Source organism: Psittacula echo, assembly GCF_963264785.1.
Source record: "Psittacula echo genome assembly, chromosome: 7".
Classification (NCBI taxonomy): Eukaryota; Metazoa; Chordata; class Aves; order Psittaciformes; family Psittacidae; genus Psittacula; species Psittacula echo.
In genome coordinates this window covers 385,539-405,143 of record NC_137740.1, presented here as the reverse complement: position 1 = coordinate 405,143, position 19,605 = coordinate 385,539, and the positions used below count along the sequence as shown (strand labels likewise).

General features: G+C 43.6%; 1 protein-coding gene across 1 annotated transcript in view; it reads right to left on the bottom strand.

Annotated features, from left to right (window-relative positions):
* The window catches only part of SLC44A5 (solute carrier family 44 member 5), a gene marked incomplete at both ends in the record, with an annotated part of 94,168 nt that extends 78,072 nt beyond the window's left edge, over positions 1-16,096 (bottom strand). The window contains one exon of the mRNA XM_080624062.1: positions 16,060-16,096. Within this exon, the coding sequence (XP_080480188.1) occupies positions 16,060-16,096 (37 nt within the window). The remainder of the gene's footprint in view (positions 1-16,059) is intronic.
* Between the last annotated feature and the right edge of the window lie 3,509 nt (positions 16,097-19,605).

Here is a 19,605-nt window from a genome sequence, read left to right as displayed (position 1 = left end):
TTATCAGAAATACCTATTTTCTGAGATGCAGTATAGAAAAAAAATGCAGAGAACAGGATAAAACCAGCTTGTCCAGAGGACCTGTGCTCCTTCCAAGAAAGAGGAATCACACTTTGGCGTACTACCCTTTGGAAGTAGTCCTGAAGATGCAGGAAAGTGAGTATCACCTAGTTCCACTGATGCTTCAGCCGATATCACATTTCTGTCTCTGCTATAATTTACCCATTGCTTTACCTTATATTCATAGAGAAGGAAAAATTCTGAATGATCAGCAATTTTTAGTGTTTATCTAGAAATGCAATTTGCCTGAATCATTTCGCGGGAGAAGGCAAGTTTATATAAATTTTAATTTTTCATTTGAATCTCACGCAATTATTCCTCTCATAGTGAATAAATGTTAAATTGCAGTCAACATTATCAAAAAGCTAGAAAAATTCTGCTGAATTGACATCAAGACCAGGATAAGACTACAGGAAGGGACAGTATAGTTCTTTGCTAAATAGACCATAAAGCAGGTAATGACTTGGAAGTAGGAAATACAATTTAATCTGAGGAAACTACAATTACTTTAACTGCGGGAAGGTTCCAATGCTTGAGCAAGTTTCCTGCACAGTCACTGTGACACTGAAGCTGCTGCCTTACGCAAGGAAGTCATCAGGGTATTACTGCGCTGCGTCATTACACGTTCTGACTGTCTGCAATTCCCCTTTTTCCCCCCCTGGGAAAAACAATACTGCTCTTTCTGACTTTGCAGAACAACTCACTAAAAGATACACCACCAGATCCCGGGTCTTCATCTAAACTGGAATTCCTGGAGCTCAAGTCATGGGAACAAAAATTGCTCTGGAGGAGTAAAAAAGAAAAAAAAAGCCAAAAGCAGAAAGCTGGGAGAACTTCAAAGCAAGTGGAACTGGAAACACCCCATCAGGCAGGCAGGGGGTTCAGGGATACAGGGGTGCGAGGGTGGAGAACAGTTTACAAACCGATCAGGTCTCTGACAACAGCAGCAGGCTTCTCCATATGTTCTTCACTAAACTCAAATCTACCACAAGTTACATTTAGTAGGCAATGTAAGGGCATTATGTCAGAATTCTGAATGTAAAGCATAGCAGTATTTTAATTAAGAATGGTGTGAGCTGGAAGGAAGGAAGATCAAATCCAAGCTCGCTTTCAAGATACAATTCTTTGCAAGCCCTAATACAACTTCATTTTTAAGCATCAGCAATAATTTCTCCTAAAGCACCTAAGCATTTTCTAACTGAACAGCACATTCCCATCAACTGAATCCAAGTAAGTCAAATTATAACCCTAGTAAACTGTGTAAAGTGAGAATTTGATAGTTATAATATGTTACTACTTGGTTTTGACTTCTGAATAATACTTTAATGAAATGATTCCTGAATTCTTACAAAAGCACACAGTAAGGCCCATATGATTTCTTCACAGAACCATATAGATAATGAGCATGTACTGCAAAACGCTGTCTAAGATGATAATACATCTATATTCTGAATGCTTTAGGAAACGCAATAACAAACTTGCTTGAAGGAAAAAAAAAATATTACCTGAATCACAACCATGTATTTTCCTATTATTAACAGACAAAACGAAGGGTAACAAACGGTTTCCCTCTTGGAGCACCTTGTATATGAGATCTCAATCACTAAACCTAATCAGAGCTTCTATAATAACTCAGAAAATCAATATAGATTAAACATGACAAGCTGGGACTACTGGGACACAGAAGACAGACTTTCTAAGATCACATGCCAGAAGGCCGTTACAAGTTACTATTCTATTCTAAGGATGGAGGCCAATGTTTTCCAATCCCAGGCTTTTTAGACGTACCAATCACTATCCCCAGTGTTCCTGCTTCACTAGAGACTAAAAAAAAGGAGAAAAATCTCTTATAGCTGTGGACTGCTGCACTCAGATCTGGAAAAACAAAAGTGAAGTCAGCTTCCCAGTGACCTTTATCATCTTGCAACATGTTTTTAGCTATGTGTTGCCAATTCTTTCATGTCAAGACATGGTCCCCATTTCCTTCACTATGATCTTGATACGTATCCCGCTAAGCCCTACTTTAGTCATTATCCAGCTCGTGCTGGAACACTGAAGCAATTGTGTGTTTTTACAATACACATAAAAACCATCATATGAATAAATGCTGCCATTCAGACTTAAAGAAAAATAAAAGAAGAGATGGCATTTTCTTCAAATACTTCCCACTCACTAGAGAATTCAAGTGAAAATCTATCCCATGATTCACATTCCATCCTACTCATATTGCCAGTGTTAGAAGTGTTTCAGTTGTTCTGCAAAGCGCATCGCCAGAAGTAAGTGCATCCAGCCAAACCGAGTTCTGATCATTAGGTATTAAGACCTATTATTTCTGGGGTACTGTAATACTTTGTCAGAGCTGTGTCTGTACAGTTGCATTTGCAATTGCTTTGGGTGGATACTCACTAAAGAAAAGTGACTGGAAAAAATGGTGCTGAAGTTGTCAGCTTCTTTTCACACATTCTACTATTTTCCTGTCTTGAGCAACACATGAGTCATTAAAACTTAACTGATGAAAATTAGAGGCTTCCTTTACCTGTTAAATATATCCTGATCTTTTCCTAACGTGAAAGTCCATGACAACATGCCTCATACTCGGGGCTTTCAGGGGAAGATTTTCTCACAGCCAAAGTAATTATTACAGATTTAGCATTTTAATGCACCCGAAGACTTGGAAAAGACTTGCAACTGACTTTCAGCTGTACAGACAATCTGCTGTGATGTGCTTTCCACCTAGTTCCAGAAAGCCACAAAACAAATGAACAAAATCACCTCCAACAACTTGCTGATCACTGTTTATCACTACTGAGGTTTTGCGGAAGAAGTCCAGGGTAGGCTACGAGGATGATCAGAGGCTGGAGCACCTCCCGTACAAAGACAGGCTGAGAACACTGGGGCTGTTCACCCTGGAGAAGGGAAGCTGCGTGGAGACCTCAGAGCAGCTTCCAGTGTCTGAAGGGAGCTACAAGGATGCTGGAGAGGGACTCTTAATCAGGGACTGTAGTGATAGGACAAGAGATAACAGGTTCAAACTTAAACAGGGAAACTTCAGGTTAGATATATGGAAGAAGTTCTTTAGATATAGTTAGATATATGGAAGAAGTGATGGCAGTGAGGCCCTGGAACAAGTTGCCCAGAGAGGTTGTGCATGCTCCATCCCTGGCAGTGTTCAAGGCCAGACTCGACGGAGTCTTAGGTGACATGGTTTAGTGTGTGGTGTCCCTGGTAGGGGGGTTGGAACTGGACGATCTTAAGGTCCTTTCCAACCCAAACCATTCTATGATTCTATGAAAAGAAAATGGCAATTTTCCTTACAGGGAAAAATCATGCATTAGAGAGAATTCACAGCTGGAAGTCAAGTACAAATTCATCCTGATTGGAAACTTATATTCTAAATATGATTATAGTTTGGTCACCTGAAATTATCTTTAAAAAAATTAAAATTTCTGATGGTGACATGAAATGCAAATGTATCACAGAAGAAAACGTCCTCTCACTCACTTTCACTTTGCTGTAGGTCAGATCTGTAGTGTTGAAACCAGAACAGTCAGGATGGGGAGGAAAATTCACAAAATTCCTCTAAAACAAAAGAAAACAATTAAGGCACAAGTGATCGACTAAAGCAGTGCTTCCTAGCAAAATTACTATTTTGTAACAGAAAGACAGGTAGAACATAGAGAGATCCTAATCAAGCTCTGGCTGCACTAGTTTTTCCCCTAAAGTGCTGCACAGTGTCCCTGTAGTCCTCCCATGTCACCTGTCCTTGCTCCCAATGACTGTACACTTTTCCACTTAAGTTCTAGAAGATCCCTGCTCAGTCAAGCCAGCCCTCTACCTCTTGCTTGCCTTCCCACGCTTTAGAGTTGTCTGCTCCTGCACTCTTAAGAGATGGCTTTAAAAATCAATCAGCACCCACTACCTTCAGAAGCAGACTCCCAGGGGACCTGACTAACCAGCTCCTTCTGCAGCCCCGAGTTTGCTCTTCCCATGCTCAGGGAAGAAGTTTTGCTGGCAGTTTTTCTCCTGTCACCAAGAATTTGAAACAACTACTTCATGGTCACTGAGACCAAGCCAACCACCAAACACCACATGGGCCATGAGCCGCTCTCTCTTTACAAACAACAGATCTAGGAAGGCACTTTTCCTAGTCAGCTCCCTTAGTACCTGCACCAAGAAGTTCCCTCCAGTATGCTCCAGGAACTACATGAGCCTGTTTGTGTCCACTGTATGATCTCTCAGCTGACACCTGGGAAGTTAAAGTCATCTATAAGGACAAGGGTGATTTCCTCCCAATCCGTGTACTTTGTGAGATAGGCAAGTAAAGCAGGAGGGGATATGAACTAGCTCCAGCGTTTCTGTAAGCCCCTATCCTAGCTCAATTCCAGCATCACCTTAAGATTGCTCCAGGAGGCTGCAGAAGTTTCCTAAGGCTCGTGTTTATACTTGGACATTACACCAAGTGCTAGCATGTTCTGACAGTGTCAGAGGAAATGTATTAACTCCACTTTAGTACTTGCATGGATAAAAGCTCTCATCTTGACCTGCAAACACACCTTTGTTACAAGCAGTTGCTATTGTCAACAAATGGAAGTCATCATCCAGGAAGAAACAAAACCGCTTCTTTACTGTGTTGTCCTTTCTTATTGTATTTTCCTTACACCTTTGTGTGAGATAGAGCATAAATACACAACAGCCATAGGTTTTATCGTGTATCTTTTCTGGCAGTGGTTACGGTGCACATGAGAGGGAGCTCTTAGCAGCCGAGGGGTTTATTTCCTTCTGCTTGCAAAGCCACTTTTCCAGTTGTAATATACAACTTCATTGACAGCTTATGGCCCAGAATTCTAGTGGGTTTGTTTGTTTAGTTGTTTACTATCCTCAGTTACAGATTAACTTGTTTTGGGGTTGGGCTGGTTTTGTTAAGAAACTTCCATTTTTTCCTGTTTTGTTTTTCAGTACCCCAAACTAACTCATTCACTACTTACAGATTTTTTGATTCCCTGAATTGAATGGGAAACCTTTCATTATGGAGGGATCAAAAGAAAAAGCCAGCAGTTTCCAGTAGGTAAGCTCATTTTACTATTTTCTCTACAATCACAAAATAAGCTTCAAAACAGCTGTGGAGATAGACATTCTCCTTCAGACTGGGGGACTGGTCCCAAAGCGGTGGCTCATCTCCAGCCTGTGGCAAGATGCTGACAAGTGTTTCATTCCTCTTGTCACAACTCTTAGTCATTTGTGAAGAGCCCACCAGCATGAATTAGGAAGGGTCTACTCACAATGATCCACATAAATAGAAATACAATGCATGCACATACGTGCTTTCCAAATGAAATTAGGTATTAATAGCTATAACAATTCTGTTATTGCTGTTTTGTCTGGGGGCTGTAGAGACCTGGACAGCTGCTAGAAAAATGCTAGCAAGGAAATATATATATATATATATATATATGTATCTTCGTATTATATACCTATTTTCCTAAATACAGGGGGGATTAGAGCTAGATGATCCTAAGGTCCTTTCCAACCCTAACTATTCTATGATTCTATGATTCTGTATGTATATAAGCATTTTATTATCTCACAAATCCCACTCAAACCTTTAGATTACTTATGGGGGTAAATATTACAAGAGTTCAAGAGCACTGGTTACAGGCACCCAGCACTTATTATCATTTTCCTGTTTATAGCAGTTGTCTAGATGTTAGCACAGCTCTTGCATTGTACTGAAACCAACAAAAAGGGGTATTCACAGATACAGCTCATTGCCTTTTGTCAGAGCAAAGCAACAGCATAGGAACTATTCATCATTCTGCTGGGGGAAAAAAATCTAAAAATAAGTACTGTATTTTGCTAAACTGTTAGTCAGCTGGTTTTTAGCAACCTGATCACGTCCAAGACATTCAAACTCCTGCAGAAAAATAGAAGTGATGAAGACAACAATTAGTTTTACTGTAACATCCAGTACAACAAATCTTAAATAAGTACCAGGGCTATTATTCAGCATATTCATTTATTTCAAAGTACATTGATTATGAAGGACACTAATTCAGCTACCAGTTTTCATGGCACATCAGTTTGTATGAGTCTAGATGCTCTGCATGCAATTGGCCAGCAGGAATCCGTTAACCTGAAAAAGAAACTTACTTTCTTCTACATATCATCAGCTGTGCAGAAGAGATATTAAGCAGAATCCTGACCCACTTGTGTGTTAGACCTCCTTTTTCTGCTTACACATGCTCATAAGGCAGAAGCAGGTTCCCATCCTCACAACACCAAAAGCACACGCTAGACCATATATTTTAACTGATTATCTCCTGGATTAAGAAACAGGTACAAACATGGGACTTCCTGATGGACAAGTAACCCACCAGACATTTTGTGAGAACCTCAGTCACTGGTTCTCTTCAGGGAGAGGTCCGCTTTGGGCCAAACTTCCTTGTCTAGGCAGCTGTCAGAGGCCAATCAAAGGCAGGGTTTCAGGTTTTAGTACAATGAAGGAGCTTTGATTGAGTCCAGCACTTAAGGAGGACAGTCGGTTACTGGAAGTCTCTTTAGCATAACCTAGGAGGGAAAGGACGATTTCACTTATGTGGATAGAGGTTGGAAATGTGCAAACATTGCTGTGTAGCCTTTCCTTCCTTAGAAGGAAGGATCAAAGGCATCCCATCCCTGCCTGTAAAAATTCCCCATCATTTGTAGGTGCATGTGGACAGCACTGAATTTCTACATCAATGGGAAGCTATACACATTATCCCACAAGCTGGAGAGATTTCCTCCTGGCTACTTTTATTTATGGGTGCTCATAGCAGCCCAGGTGCTGTGAAGTGCGCCTGCAGAGTAACATGATTTGAAAAAACCCCAAACACCTGATGTTTCATATGGATTACAGCTCAGTTATTATTGAGAATGACATGTATAAAGGCATTTGTACCTATACCTAGATAAAGGTGAATTCCAGAGACTGGAATTTCAGGACCACAAAAGCTTGGCAACAATGAATTCTGACTGAACAACATGGGGGGGGAAGGGGAGGGAAATATAAGAAAAGAAAAAATGAAAACATTAGGACCAAGCTGAAGTTGTGGAGGTCTGTAGTCTAAAATTACAATCAGGTACTGCAGGGATGGATGGGCTGCCTAAGAAAATTTGGATGTCTAAGACATTCATCTAACTCTAGTGGCTGCCATACATTTATTTCTTGTCATCCTAGCAAAATTAAAATATAAGTATACAATAAAGCTATTTTTTCCCAGTAATTACTTATTAAGCTTGCCACTGCTTTCGCACCACCTTCATGGAGTTTATGCCTTCTGTATCAGACCACCTGACGGAGATCCCATTAGTTCATCTAAGTCAGCACAGTCCAATGAGTATTATGAACCTACCTTGCCTACTACTTCCTTTATCCAAGAGGAAACAAGGAATGAATTTTTAAGCAACAATTGACCCTAGGCCAAACGCTGTCCACTGTGTCCAGTGGACACTTGACCAGAGGCTGCTAAAAACACTGCAAAAGGTAACAGGGATAGAGGCATCCCAAACGCTGCTTTTTATTGAGTCTTCTGGCTCTCAAACTTGCTGAGACTCAGCCACCTCCCAGATAAGTGATCACAGAAAATAAAGTTGGAAGGAACTGTGACAGGTTATTCTGTTTGTCTTCTTCCAGGATTTTCTTGGGTACTTCTGCGCTGCTTCCTCAAATGAAAGAGCTTCTTCAAATTCCCAAAGGAATCAGTACAAGTTCAGCAGGAAGAGACTACATGCAAAAACATAAATGCCCAGGCTTGCATATATGTTGTACAATGCACAACCATCATGTTTTGGTTAGCCTTCACTGTAACAAAACAAGGTGGTTAACAAATTTAGGGATGTGTTTATCTTCATTGTATTAAACAAAGCAGTCGTATTTCAAACACACTTTGCTCCTAACCTCACAGGAAAGCTCTTATGTTTACGTGCTTTAAGAGCTCTAAATTAGCTTACTTTATGTTATCCTGCTAGGTGTTTCCGTACTATGGCATTAGGCTAAGAGTAATTAGCAAGACACTGTTTCCTTGACACAACACCCAGATGGGTGATGAAAAATGATGTACTCACACTAGCAGATTTCTTAAATCTGACTGCCTCCGAGGCAGGTACTGGTAACAGACAAGACAAATAGAAAACACAATTAACCAACTGTGAACGTTATGTGTTTCTGCACTTCAGGAGTGAGTGCACAGCAAACCAGTTTTTTCACATCCAAGTGAAAATCAGTTACTAAATTTACTGAATCACCTCCAGGTTTGCTTTTGATTAACTACAACAGCAATTCTCTTTCTGACCAGATGATTATGACTAATTTGTTTCATTTTTGCTTATCACGCTGTGGTGTGACCATGGTTTTACAGGTAATAGAAACACCTAATTAGTCTGTGCAGAGCAAGATATTTATGTCTCTTACATAAGGATGCAGTGTAGAAAAATACAGGACCTTGAGAAGTGTAGGCATAAGATAAAGCATACAGGCATCAAATGACAAAAGACAAGGCACAGGCATAGGTCTGGAGTCCCTATGACTACAAACAGCTCACAATGAACAGTTAAGAAATACAGCGCTGCAGTTGGAAAATGCTGCTTTTCAAGGATAACAAAAGAGAACAAAGAGCAAGTATTTAACCTATGTAAAACATCATATATAGTGAGTTTGGATGTAATTTGAAGCTGTAGGCCAGTGAAGAGCAAGGTACACAAGTGTGTTAACAAACATAAAAAGGTCCTGAAGTGGATCCTAGAGCGAGGAAGAAAACATCCATATCAACACCATACTCCTCCTGGCAAGGGCCTCCAGATGCTGACAACTCACAGTAACACCCACCCAGCACCAGACTGAAGCTGCCAACCTCAGGACCTGGAGCAGTGATGGAAGGATGGAAGGATGAACCTTCCACCACTGCTCCAGGTCCTAAAGTTAGTGGCTTCAGGCTGGTGCTGGGTAGGTGTTACTGTAACAGACAAAAGGACAAACCTTGTGTCACTAGACAAGAGAGAAAGGGGATAGAAACTAAGAATCACCAATGTAACAATTTTATCTCCATTTAACTGGAACTGGTTTCAAGAATTTTTCTGTATAGAGGTATTCTTTTTTCTTCTGTAATAACTAGATTTGAACCAATAAAGATCACTGGGTTAGACTGTTAAAATCCTAATTATTCTAACAATAAAATTCTTGGTTGTATATATAAGATGTATTTCCCATTTGCCCACAAACAAGATTTTCAGCTCAGCACAGATGCTAAATTCTCCTACTACAGCTCAACTGCAATATAAGACACCAACTTTTCCTGATTTCTTGTCCCTTCACTCACCCCTAAGAAACCAAATAATTATAAAAACTGTCTCAGCTTCACTGGTGTACATTGAGAAACTCTGACAAATTTGCTACACCAGATTTGAGATGACACTCTACCCAGGCAATGTAAGCATGAAAATACTTATATTGATACTCTATTTTATTGTTCCAATAACATTATGAAAAACAGTATGCCAAAGAGAAGCTACACAGGAAAAAACAAACACCACCACAAATGCATCTACCAATTTAGAGGGATGTCTTTAAGAATTTCTACTAAACATCAAAGGTCTGCAGAGGTTGGAGAAAAAAAACCATATTTTTTAATTTGTACTGATGCTGGTAAGAAATAACTTCATGTGTCTGTAAGTACACACCTTCCTTCCCAAGCACAGGAGTGCACCCTTCCTGTCAAAGCCTGTGAGAAGTCCTAGATGGTGGACAGCAGGCAGAAGCCCAACCACAGCAAAGAAGCCAAGCAAGTCCTGGAATATGCTTCAAAGCTCTGGCTTCCGAGCAAGTTCTGGTTAACTAGGCCTGAAATTTGCTACTATACCAGAGATACATTTTGTGGCATAAAGACCACATTCGTGGTCCAGAAAGCCAACCGTATCCTGGGCTGCATCAAAAGGAGCGTGACCAGCAGGTCGCAGGAGGAAATCCTGCCCCTCTACTCTGCTCTCGTGAGACCTCACTTGGAGCATTGTGTGCAGTTCTGGTGTCCTCAACATAAAAAGGACATGGAACTGTTGGAACAAGTCCAGAGGAGGCCACGAGGATGATCAGGGGCTGGAGCACCTCCCGTATGAAGACAGGCTGAGAAAGTTGGGGCTGTTCAGCCTGGAGAAGAGAAGGCTGCGTGGAGACCTCAGAGCAGCCTTCCAGTATCTGAAGGGGGCCTACAAGGATGCTGGGGAGGGACTCTTCATCAGGGACTGTAGTGACAGGACAAGGGGTAACGGGTTCAAACTTAAACAGGGGAAGTTTAGATTGGATCTAAGGAAGAAATTCTTTACTGTGAGGGTGGTGAGGCACTGGAATGGGTTGCCCAGGGAAGCTGTGAATGCTCCATCCGTGGTGGTGTTCAAGGCCAGGTTGGCTGAAGCCTTGGGTGGCATGGTTTAGTGTGAGGTGTCCCTGCCCATGGCAGGGGGGTTGGAACTGGATGATCTTGAGGTCCTTTCCAACCCTAACTGTTATATGATTCTATGATTCAACATGCAAAAATATTGAGGACCTTGTTTCTTTCATCTCTCGCAATACTGTTTTAAAAGCAGCAAAACAGCATCAACGACATAGGTACTAAAAAGCAAACAAAACTCCAACCCCCAGCAACCTAAGGTGCTCTCTAAAGCCTAAGACTTGTTGTTTTGCCATGAAAGGCTGGGAGCGCAGATAAGCTATGGCTTGGGGGAATGCAAGTGGAGAAGGGATTGGAAGTCCTTAGCACAAAAAACCTGGATTGCCTGGGGACCAAAGGCAGGAAGCTGGCTTGGTCTTGAGGGAAGAAACTACTAAAAAGCTGGAGCATTTTTTTCATTTGCCAGGACCACCAGACATCCAAGCTGCTTGTGCAGCTGCAGCCGGACAAGTTCAAGGTACTGTCTGTTTGTCAGCCTCCTCTCCTGTCTTTGAGATTTCCACTGGGCTTCTGCAGATATATAAACAAGTGTGCACATGAGAGAAAAACAGGCAGAACTACATTTCATTTTGGCTTTATTTTACATGTAAGACTGAACCTGATTTTGAAAGTGAGAGAAGTTTGGAAAGAGATGGAATACCTGAGGATATGTAACTGCCAGCACACCAGAGCATAAACATGTCAAAGAGGCATGAGAAAAGCGCCAAGTCTCACTTTCACACAACCGTTAGTGTCACCGCATTTGATATAAAGAGGTTTCTTTAATTTCTTTTTATCAACTTGAGTTGTGAAAACAACTGCTTTGTGGTAAATGCACAAAATGTCAATTAATCCAAAAAGGATCAACTTTTTTTAGTGTTTGACAGTCATATTGAGAAGGCAAAACGATGTGGAGACAGACTCCAGAGTGCCAAGGAACAGCAAGAGCAGGACTAAGGGAAGGCAAGTCTGGACTCCAGGATGCCTAAAGCACAGGCTTTACAATGTCGTCACACCTGTTGCACCAGAGACAGGCATACAAAGCAGCAACAGCAACATGTCCTACCGACAGCTCAGTGCTCACCAGGCAGGAAAGGACAGCAGGCCAGGTCCACCCAGGGATTCCATGTAGTACCTCAGAAACAGGACAAGGGACAGACACCCCTAGGTGCACACACCCAGGGGAATGAAAGGCACCAGCCTGAGCTTATATGGACCCCTTGGTCAGATGACAGGGGTGGAAGCCCAAACAGAGACTGGTCAGGGCAACAATGACTTATTTGTGCTCTTGGCACCCTGATGCAGAGAAATTTCAATGTATTCCTAAGCAGAAGGATTCACCAACTCTGACAAAACTATGAAGTTATGGTACATGTATGTAAAGCCTTGTTTCGGTAACACAGGAAGTTCTACTAAAAGCAGGGAGGCTGAGCTTTATCATCATCTGCTTGACAATTCCATTACACAATCACACTTTCCTTTGTATCCCAAAGAAAATTTGTATCACATAGAAACTGATCCAATCCATCTGACAGAGGACTCTATGAATGTTAGATTTCATTTTAGTGCTAAATTGTATGGTAGCAGAGAGAATTTCCCTTCAACTATGCATTAACATTCTGCTGGTTAAAAACGTATGTGGTCACAAAGAAACCTAGCTTACTGAACTATTTCTTTTTGGGTAATGGTCAGTGACAGTCATATCACTCAGCAATAAATAATCACTGAACAGTGCACAGCTATGCATAACAGTTAATCTTCTTACATAAAGATGCTCTTATTGCATCATCCTTGTTCATGGCTGAGCAATACCTCACTCCCAAGAACGGCTCAGCTTAAGTCAATAAGCTAAAAGAAGTACAATACTCATAGCTCTAAAGGATGACAAATCAAAGCGTGAATGCTTTCACATACTCTAAAATCTTAATTGGACTAAAAACTGTATTAATTAATTTGGCTCAAGACATATAAAGAAGTACCAGACCACTAGATATGCAATTTGTATTGATTAAATCCTACTGGGTTTATTGGCTATTCACTTGCTGACCTAACTGTTTCTGGTATGCAGTCCTGTTCATATTTTAAGAAGATACACTGAATCCAACTCAGCTACTTATATTAATAAAGTAAGCACTTACTGTTGTACCAAAGCAGATGTGTGTAAATTTAACTGAGCTGTTGTTTGCATTTCATCCATCAGCTGTTGAAGACCCCTTGCAAAAACTTAGAATATGGCTAGCTTTATAAGTCCAAGTCATCCCCTATAAATGTACCCCACTGGTATGAAATTTGAACCTCATAAATTACCTAATACGATAGGCAAGGATTTACCAGCAGGAGCCAAGGAGGCTTTACCTGCAGCAAATAGCCTCCACATCATACAGCACGGCTATGGCTGAACAGCCCATTCTCTTTGGATGGAGGATGTCCTTCCTGCATGGTACATATGTGTAACTGGATGAAATTACGACTGGGAAACACAGGCCAAGTTAAAAGAAATAACATGTCTTGATGGGAAGTTTCACAGTTCATCAAAAGCCCTTCCAAGGAAAACAGAAGAACCTCCCCATCTTGAGAAAATAAACAATGAGAATTCATTTTAGTAAAATAAATAAGTGACATGATCACTTCACAGGAGTGATTAAGAATCCCAGTTATAGATTCAAGTTTTGGTTGCACCCACTACTGGCAGAAGAAATCACAAGAAAGCAGCTCTTCCTACAGAGGACCTAAATATGCAAATAAAAAAAAAAAGTAAGCTAGCTAAATTTGAGTTGAAAGTAATAAAATGTGGCACTTGTATATATGTAATAATGTTTCTTAAAATAGTGATAAAAGCTTTCTTTAAAGACAACATCATCACCCGTTTGGACTTCGGCGATTTGTAATCTAACAACTGGACTGTGGTTCACTGCTATAGAAAATTGCTTATGGTACAATTACTGCTAACAGCCTGATTCTGCAATGAAGTCAAAAGGAAATTTACCATTTATTTCAACAGTCACATGACAGTCCTCAGTATTGCAGCTACATGAATGAAAACACTACGTTGGTTAAAAAAAAAAAACATCTCTCACATAATCAGCTATAATGAGAAAAAGAAATAATTACTTTGCCCCCTTAGCTTCAGTGGCAACTTTACGGTTGAGAAAGAGCTTTGGTTTTTCTCATTTGGAAGTCCCCTGCTAAAGAGAGAAGCCTCAATAAAGTAAATGTCATTGCTCTTGACAAAATCTTCCTATTTTACCTATGTTAAGGAAAAACCTGATGCAAGTCCTGGATCCAGCCTACAGCCATCCTGATAAAGACCAAACCTCAGGAAACACCCAAAAGCTTGTTTTCAAAGATGAATTTATGATCCTTCTCACACATGCATGCAGACAGAGGAACTAAAACTGAGAGGGTTTACCTCCAAATGCTATGAGCTTACCAAAACCTTCCTCAGAGCCAGATCACTCAAGCAGTCAGTCACCCCGTCCACTATGTCCGGCTGCCAGCACAGTCCAACTCGCAAGGAACAGTCATCCAATGGGATACTTGGTACTCACAGGGAAATCTGAGGTAGTTACAAAACTGTTCACAGAGCCTTTCGTCAGCCATGGGCTTGACTCATCTCTTCTGAAAAACCAGACTGATGCCACAAGTTAAAAGACCAAAACTCTGGAGAAGAATTTGCCTTTGTAACTTATAAATGCTGAACCTCTGAGGAATCCTTCAGATTCCAAGAAGAAAAGTTTAACACACCTCAGAAAAATACACCTGTGTGCTAATAAATAACCAATTACTGGCAGAAACAACAGTCAAGAGTCAGGAGAATAACAGCAAGCGAGTAAGGAAAGGAAAACCTCATTACGTATGCTGAATTTGGAAATGCTGTACTTCCCTTCTGTAAGTCCTTACCATTATGTGATCTAATAGGGAAAAAAAAACTGAATTCAAACTCTGCCTTCTAGTACAAGACCAGAGCAAGTGCTTGAGATGTAGTAACACAACACATGCTACCACAAACAAAATCCACAAGTGCAAACGAGATAAAGAGAAGTAAACACACTGATGCTACAGAACAGCAGGAATCCTAGTCAGCTACATTCCAGACACATCATCCTCCTCCCTTAAGTTGGATAAATAGAGGATCACCCTTTCTTACCCAAGTAGCATGCTTTGAAAAATGAAGTCCAAAAATAATTGTATTATGATGTTACAACACTAGGTACTTCCTGCCACGACTTTCTTACTAGAGCGTCCATACTTACAAATGGCAAGTCTGGAAGCATACACAGTACTGAGTGAACTCTATTCAAAATGTATTTTCCCTTCCTGAATCCTGTGTTCCTGCTCTTCTTTCAGGAGGATCCTTCCATGCCTCCTTCTATCATCAGACCATGAGTTTCTGTGGTCCAAGGCCTACTGCCTCTGCAGTAACCTGCAAACCCATTTGAATTCCACAGGGGTAGGCACAGGTTCTCTCTGAAGTTAAACCACCACAGACTCACCTGTTTAGATTTCACCTTTGAAACACCCCACTTTCTTTATGGCTTGCCCCTGAAGGCATTTTTTCCCTTTTCCCTTTTCGTGAGGAAGCCAAACTGTGAATTTCCCTTTAGCCAGACCAAGGCTCAAACCACAGAGGTGAATTATAAAACACAGTTTTCCACGAGCTGTAAACACAGCACAGTGCGTGCCCGTGGCACCAAAAGGCAGAGGCTGCTCTGCCGAGCAGTCTCGCCCGCGTGTCACCGGGCCGGTTACCAGGGTCCCCGAAACGCCCAGAGGAGCTGCCTCGTTCCCTCCTTCCCTGGCTCCCCTGCTCCCGGAGGGCTGCTCACTCCGCAGGTTTGCTTTGCCATGGAAATCTCGCGCACGCTGCAAGAGCAAATCGGTTTTGTACCGACACCTTCACACACGGCCGGGAGCTCCGCAAGCCCCGTGCCCGGTGCCGCAAGCGCACCGGCTTCCACGGAGCGCCCGCCGAGATGAAGCCCTGCCCCGGTGACCTTCCCTGGACCCAGCCGGGGAGCAGGGACCCCGGTGCGCGCAGCCGTGCACCCCGCGAGCACCGCGGCACGGCCCCCGCCCTGCACAACGGCCGCTGCGGCCTGGCCTGGCCCCGCCGAACCCCTCGCGCGACTAACGGCCGGCACGGCCCTGCCGCCGCCGTGCACCTGCCGCCCGGCGGCCTCCCCTCCTGCCCTCCCTCCCGGCGTCGGGCCCCGCAGCCCTCTCCGCCTCACGGCTCGGACAAAGCGGCCGCAACGTACCTGCTCCCGAGGCCGCGGGGCTGGCGAAGGTCCTCGCCATGCCCGCCCCCATCCCTTTGCCGCTGGCTCCCTCCTCTCCCGGCCGTCCCGGGCTGTAGGAGCTCCCGCCTGCTAGGGGTCCCTGCGCCCACCACTCCCCAGCAGCCGCTGAGGGACACAAACTCTGCCGCCGGCGAGCTCCGGCTGGATCCACAGCGCAACCAGGCCGGAGCGAGGCACTGGGGCCCGCGGCCCCCGCCCGCCGTCACCGTCACCCGTCCCGCCTTGCCCCCGCGCCGGGCGCTCACCGTAGAGAGGCGCGGAGGCTTCTCCTTTCCTGGCCATCGTCTCCTGGTGCCCCCGCGCCGGCACGACGAGGGGCCCGGCGCCGTCGCCCGCCGCTCAGAGCTCCTTTTGTTGCCGTGAAGGCATGAGAGGCGGCAGCAGCCGGGCAGGCTCCGCTCGGCTCGGCTCAGAACACCGCCCGCGCTGACCTGCCCGTCCCGGCGGCTCCGCAGCTGACGCCTGCGCCAAGCCCACGGGGGCGGTGCCCGAGCTGTGGGGTGTGGGAGGGGGCAGCGGGATCGCGCCGGGGGCGGGGAGGGGGACGGGACGGGACGGGCGCGGGTCGGCACGGGACACAACGCCGGCAGCTGCCGGCGGCGGGCGCCGTACCGTGCCTGGCGGGCTCCGCGACGGGGACGCCTCCATTCCGGTCGCTGCCCCTCGGAACGTGACCGCCAGCAGCCGGAGCGGCCCCGGTTCCGTGACTCCGTCAGGGGGAACTTTCTCTCCGTCCCCGCCCGCGCCCCGAGGCTCTGCGGCTGGTCGGGAGCAGGCAGCCGGTCCCGAAGCCCTTCGCCACCCGGCCGGGCCCCGCCGCCGGCGGAGCTGTCCGGGCCGCCCGTGCTGAGCCGAGCCGAGCCGAGCTCCGCTGCGGTGAAGGGCCCGGGGGCTGCTCGGCTGGCAAAGCACTCCGGATCCCCCCAACAGAGCTGGATTTCCGTCCCCCCCTTCACCAGGAGGAACGGCAACACTTTGGTCCAGGCTTGGTAGGGGCATTCCCATGATCTCGCCAAAGTACACGTTCGGTGCTGACAAATACAGATGCTGGCTATAAACTTGAGTTGTCATCCGCCTCCCAGTGGGGTGCAGTTAGTCTGCTTGCTGACAGTGACGGCCCAAATCACTGCTGCAGCAAAAGGACACTATATTCAGATGTTGTACTGTGATTCATCTCTTAGTCCGTTGTTGGGGAAACATCAGAAAGTCCAACACAAGATGCAAAATCTTGTATTGAAAAAAAAATTCGAACTAACCCCTTGTAATTCTTAACAGAAGATGTAGGCCATCATTTACATATTTACACAGGAGCAATTTGAGAGAAAGGTACTCCAAGTCTTGCAAATAAAGGTAACCTTTCAAAAGTTGGCAAGTATTTTATTTATGACTAAATTAATATGCATAGATCATGAAAGATGTTAATATGCTGGTACTGAAACATGAACCAATCACACATACATCAGAGGCAGTGAGGGTGTGTGCCTCATCCAGTCAGTGCAACACCAGGTTTTGCAGAGCCAGCTGCCTTTGCTGGGTTTAAGGAAACCAAACCAGGCACATGTCACACCTTATCCATTCCCGCAGAGGTCTCAGTTCAGACCAACTGCTCTCATACTTACTTAAGTTCACATATGCAGCTTTGTCTGCTAGTACTGGAAGTACTGGGGGAAGTTATTGCCCTTCTGCATTCAATTGGGAGGATTTATTTGTCTCTATAACTTTTAAAATGAGTAGTTGCTTCTTCCAGCTACCCCATTTAATCAGAATACTACCCAGGCAGAGGTTAATGCATTCTGCGCATCCATGGTGGTCCACAAAGGTAAACCGGAGTTCTTTCCTAAACCTAGTCCACCTACCCTCTTAAGCCATTTCCATGCTCTAGCTACCCAAGATACCTGTCATTGTTCTGGGAAAAAGATCCAAAGAGCAAACACCTCCTGTATCAAAGGCATGACATACTTTGCTATTGTCGTGGTTTAAGCCCAGGCCGTAAATTAGAACCACGCAGTCTACTTCCCCCCCCCAACACCTTTCTTCCCTCCGCTCCTGGAGGGACGGGGAGGAGAATCAAAAGAATCCATCTCCCACTGGTTGAGATAAGAACAGTTTAATAACTAAGGTATAACACAAATCACTACTGCTACCACCAATAATAATAATGATAAAGGAAATAACAAGGAAGAGAATACAGCCGCTCACCGACCGGTACCTCACCCCCACCCTGCAGTGATCCAGCCCTTCCAGAAACTCTCCGTTCTACATCCTGGGCATGACGTGCTGTGGTATGGAATACCTCTTTGGCTAGTTTGGATCAGGTGTCCTGTCCCTGCTTCCTCCCAGCTTCTCCTCCTCCCTGGCAGAGCATGAGACTCACAAAGTCCTTGGTCAGGGTAAACATTCTGACCAGTAACTGAAAACATCGGCTTTATCAGTATTATTCCCAGGCCGAAAGTCAAAACCACAGCACTGCACCAGCTACTAAGAAGGAGAAAAACTGACTGCTGCTGCTGAACCCAGGACACTATCTAAAGAAAACCTTATTTCATCTCAGTGTTGATGACAATTCAGACAATCTTACCTACAGAAAGAAGAGCTTCTTGTGTTAGAGACTGAGTCAAACAGGAGAAAAGCTGCATAGGACAGCTCTGTAAGCAGCAGGGTGGTGGGTTAATGTCTTCTGGCTCATTCTGATGAGGCACTGCAACCTTACAGCAGGGCAGGATGGGATTTGCTGGTGAGAGCTGAAGCCGAATTCTCAGGGAAGCATCAGGACTATTCCACAGCTCAGTACTACTCCGTTCCCTTGGTGCAGAGCAGTATCTGCATACAGCCTACTTTCAAGAACGGACATTGGAATCTCAACAAACTAAACAATAAAAGCCATACGTAATAGAGTTTATATAGCCAGTCCTACCAATACATATATAAACTATATATATATCTATCATATATCGTAAGTAGCATATATAACATACAGCATACACTATATGTTGCCTCTATTGTGTGTGTATATATTTTTGCGTTTATATAGTATTATACATACTATGTAATACAGTATTTATATTATATATTGTATGCAACATATGTTATATTTAACATATATGCTATATAGAACATATGCATATGTTATATGCGTTATATATAACAGAACATATATGTTCTGCATATATATGGGCTATGGCTAACAACCAGAAATGAGCTTTTACTTACTCAGCACTTCTAAGTTCTAGGGAGAGAAAAGCCTCACATGCACTCAAGCAAATTTGTTTTTCTTTTCACTAGTGTTTATAGGCCAATATAAAATTAGGATTCTTAGATTTTTTAAAAGAATAAAATCATACATAATATTAAGAAGTTAGTGTGGAATCCTCCAGGATAAGAAGTATCTTTTGACTTGGTTCTAACCATCAGAACCAAGGAATACACTAAGAAAGAAAGAACTTGCTAATAAGAATTTAATAGGTTAGAATAGTGCTAAAAATACATGAGTTAGAGTATTTCTGGTAGATAGAAGGCTATGTAAAGACACCGCTTCGAGACATAGCATCTTTGCATATTCATGTTTTTCTGAAGGGCCTGAGAAATGGTGAAAGGAAGCCAGCATGTCCAGGCAGAATGAAAAGGGCAGTTGGAGGAATCATTTGGTAAGTTAAAGCTGTGTTCAAATGAGTAAATTATAAAGGATGACACAAGTTGGCAGGTTAAATGTGAAAGCACACTAAGGCAGGCCAAAAAAGAGTTTGAGCGTTAATTTGCAAGAAGTGCGGACACTAAAAATAATCCTCTTTTTA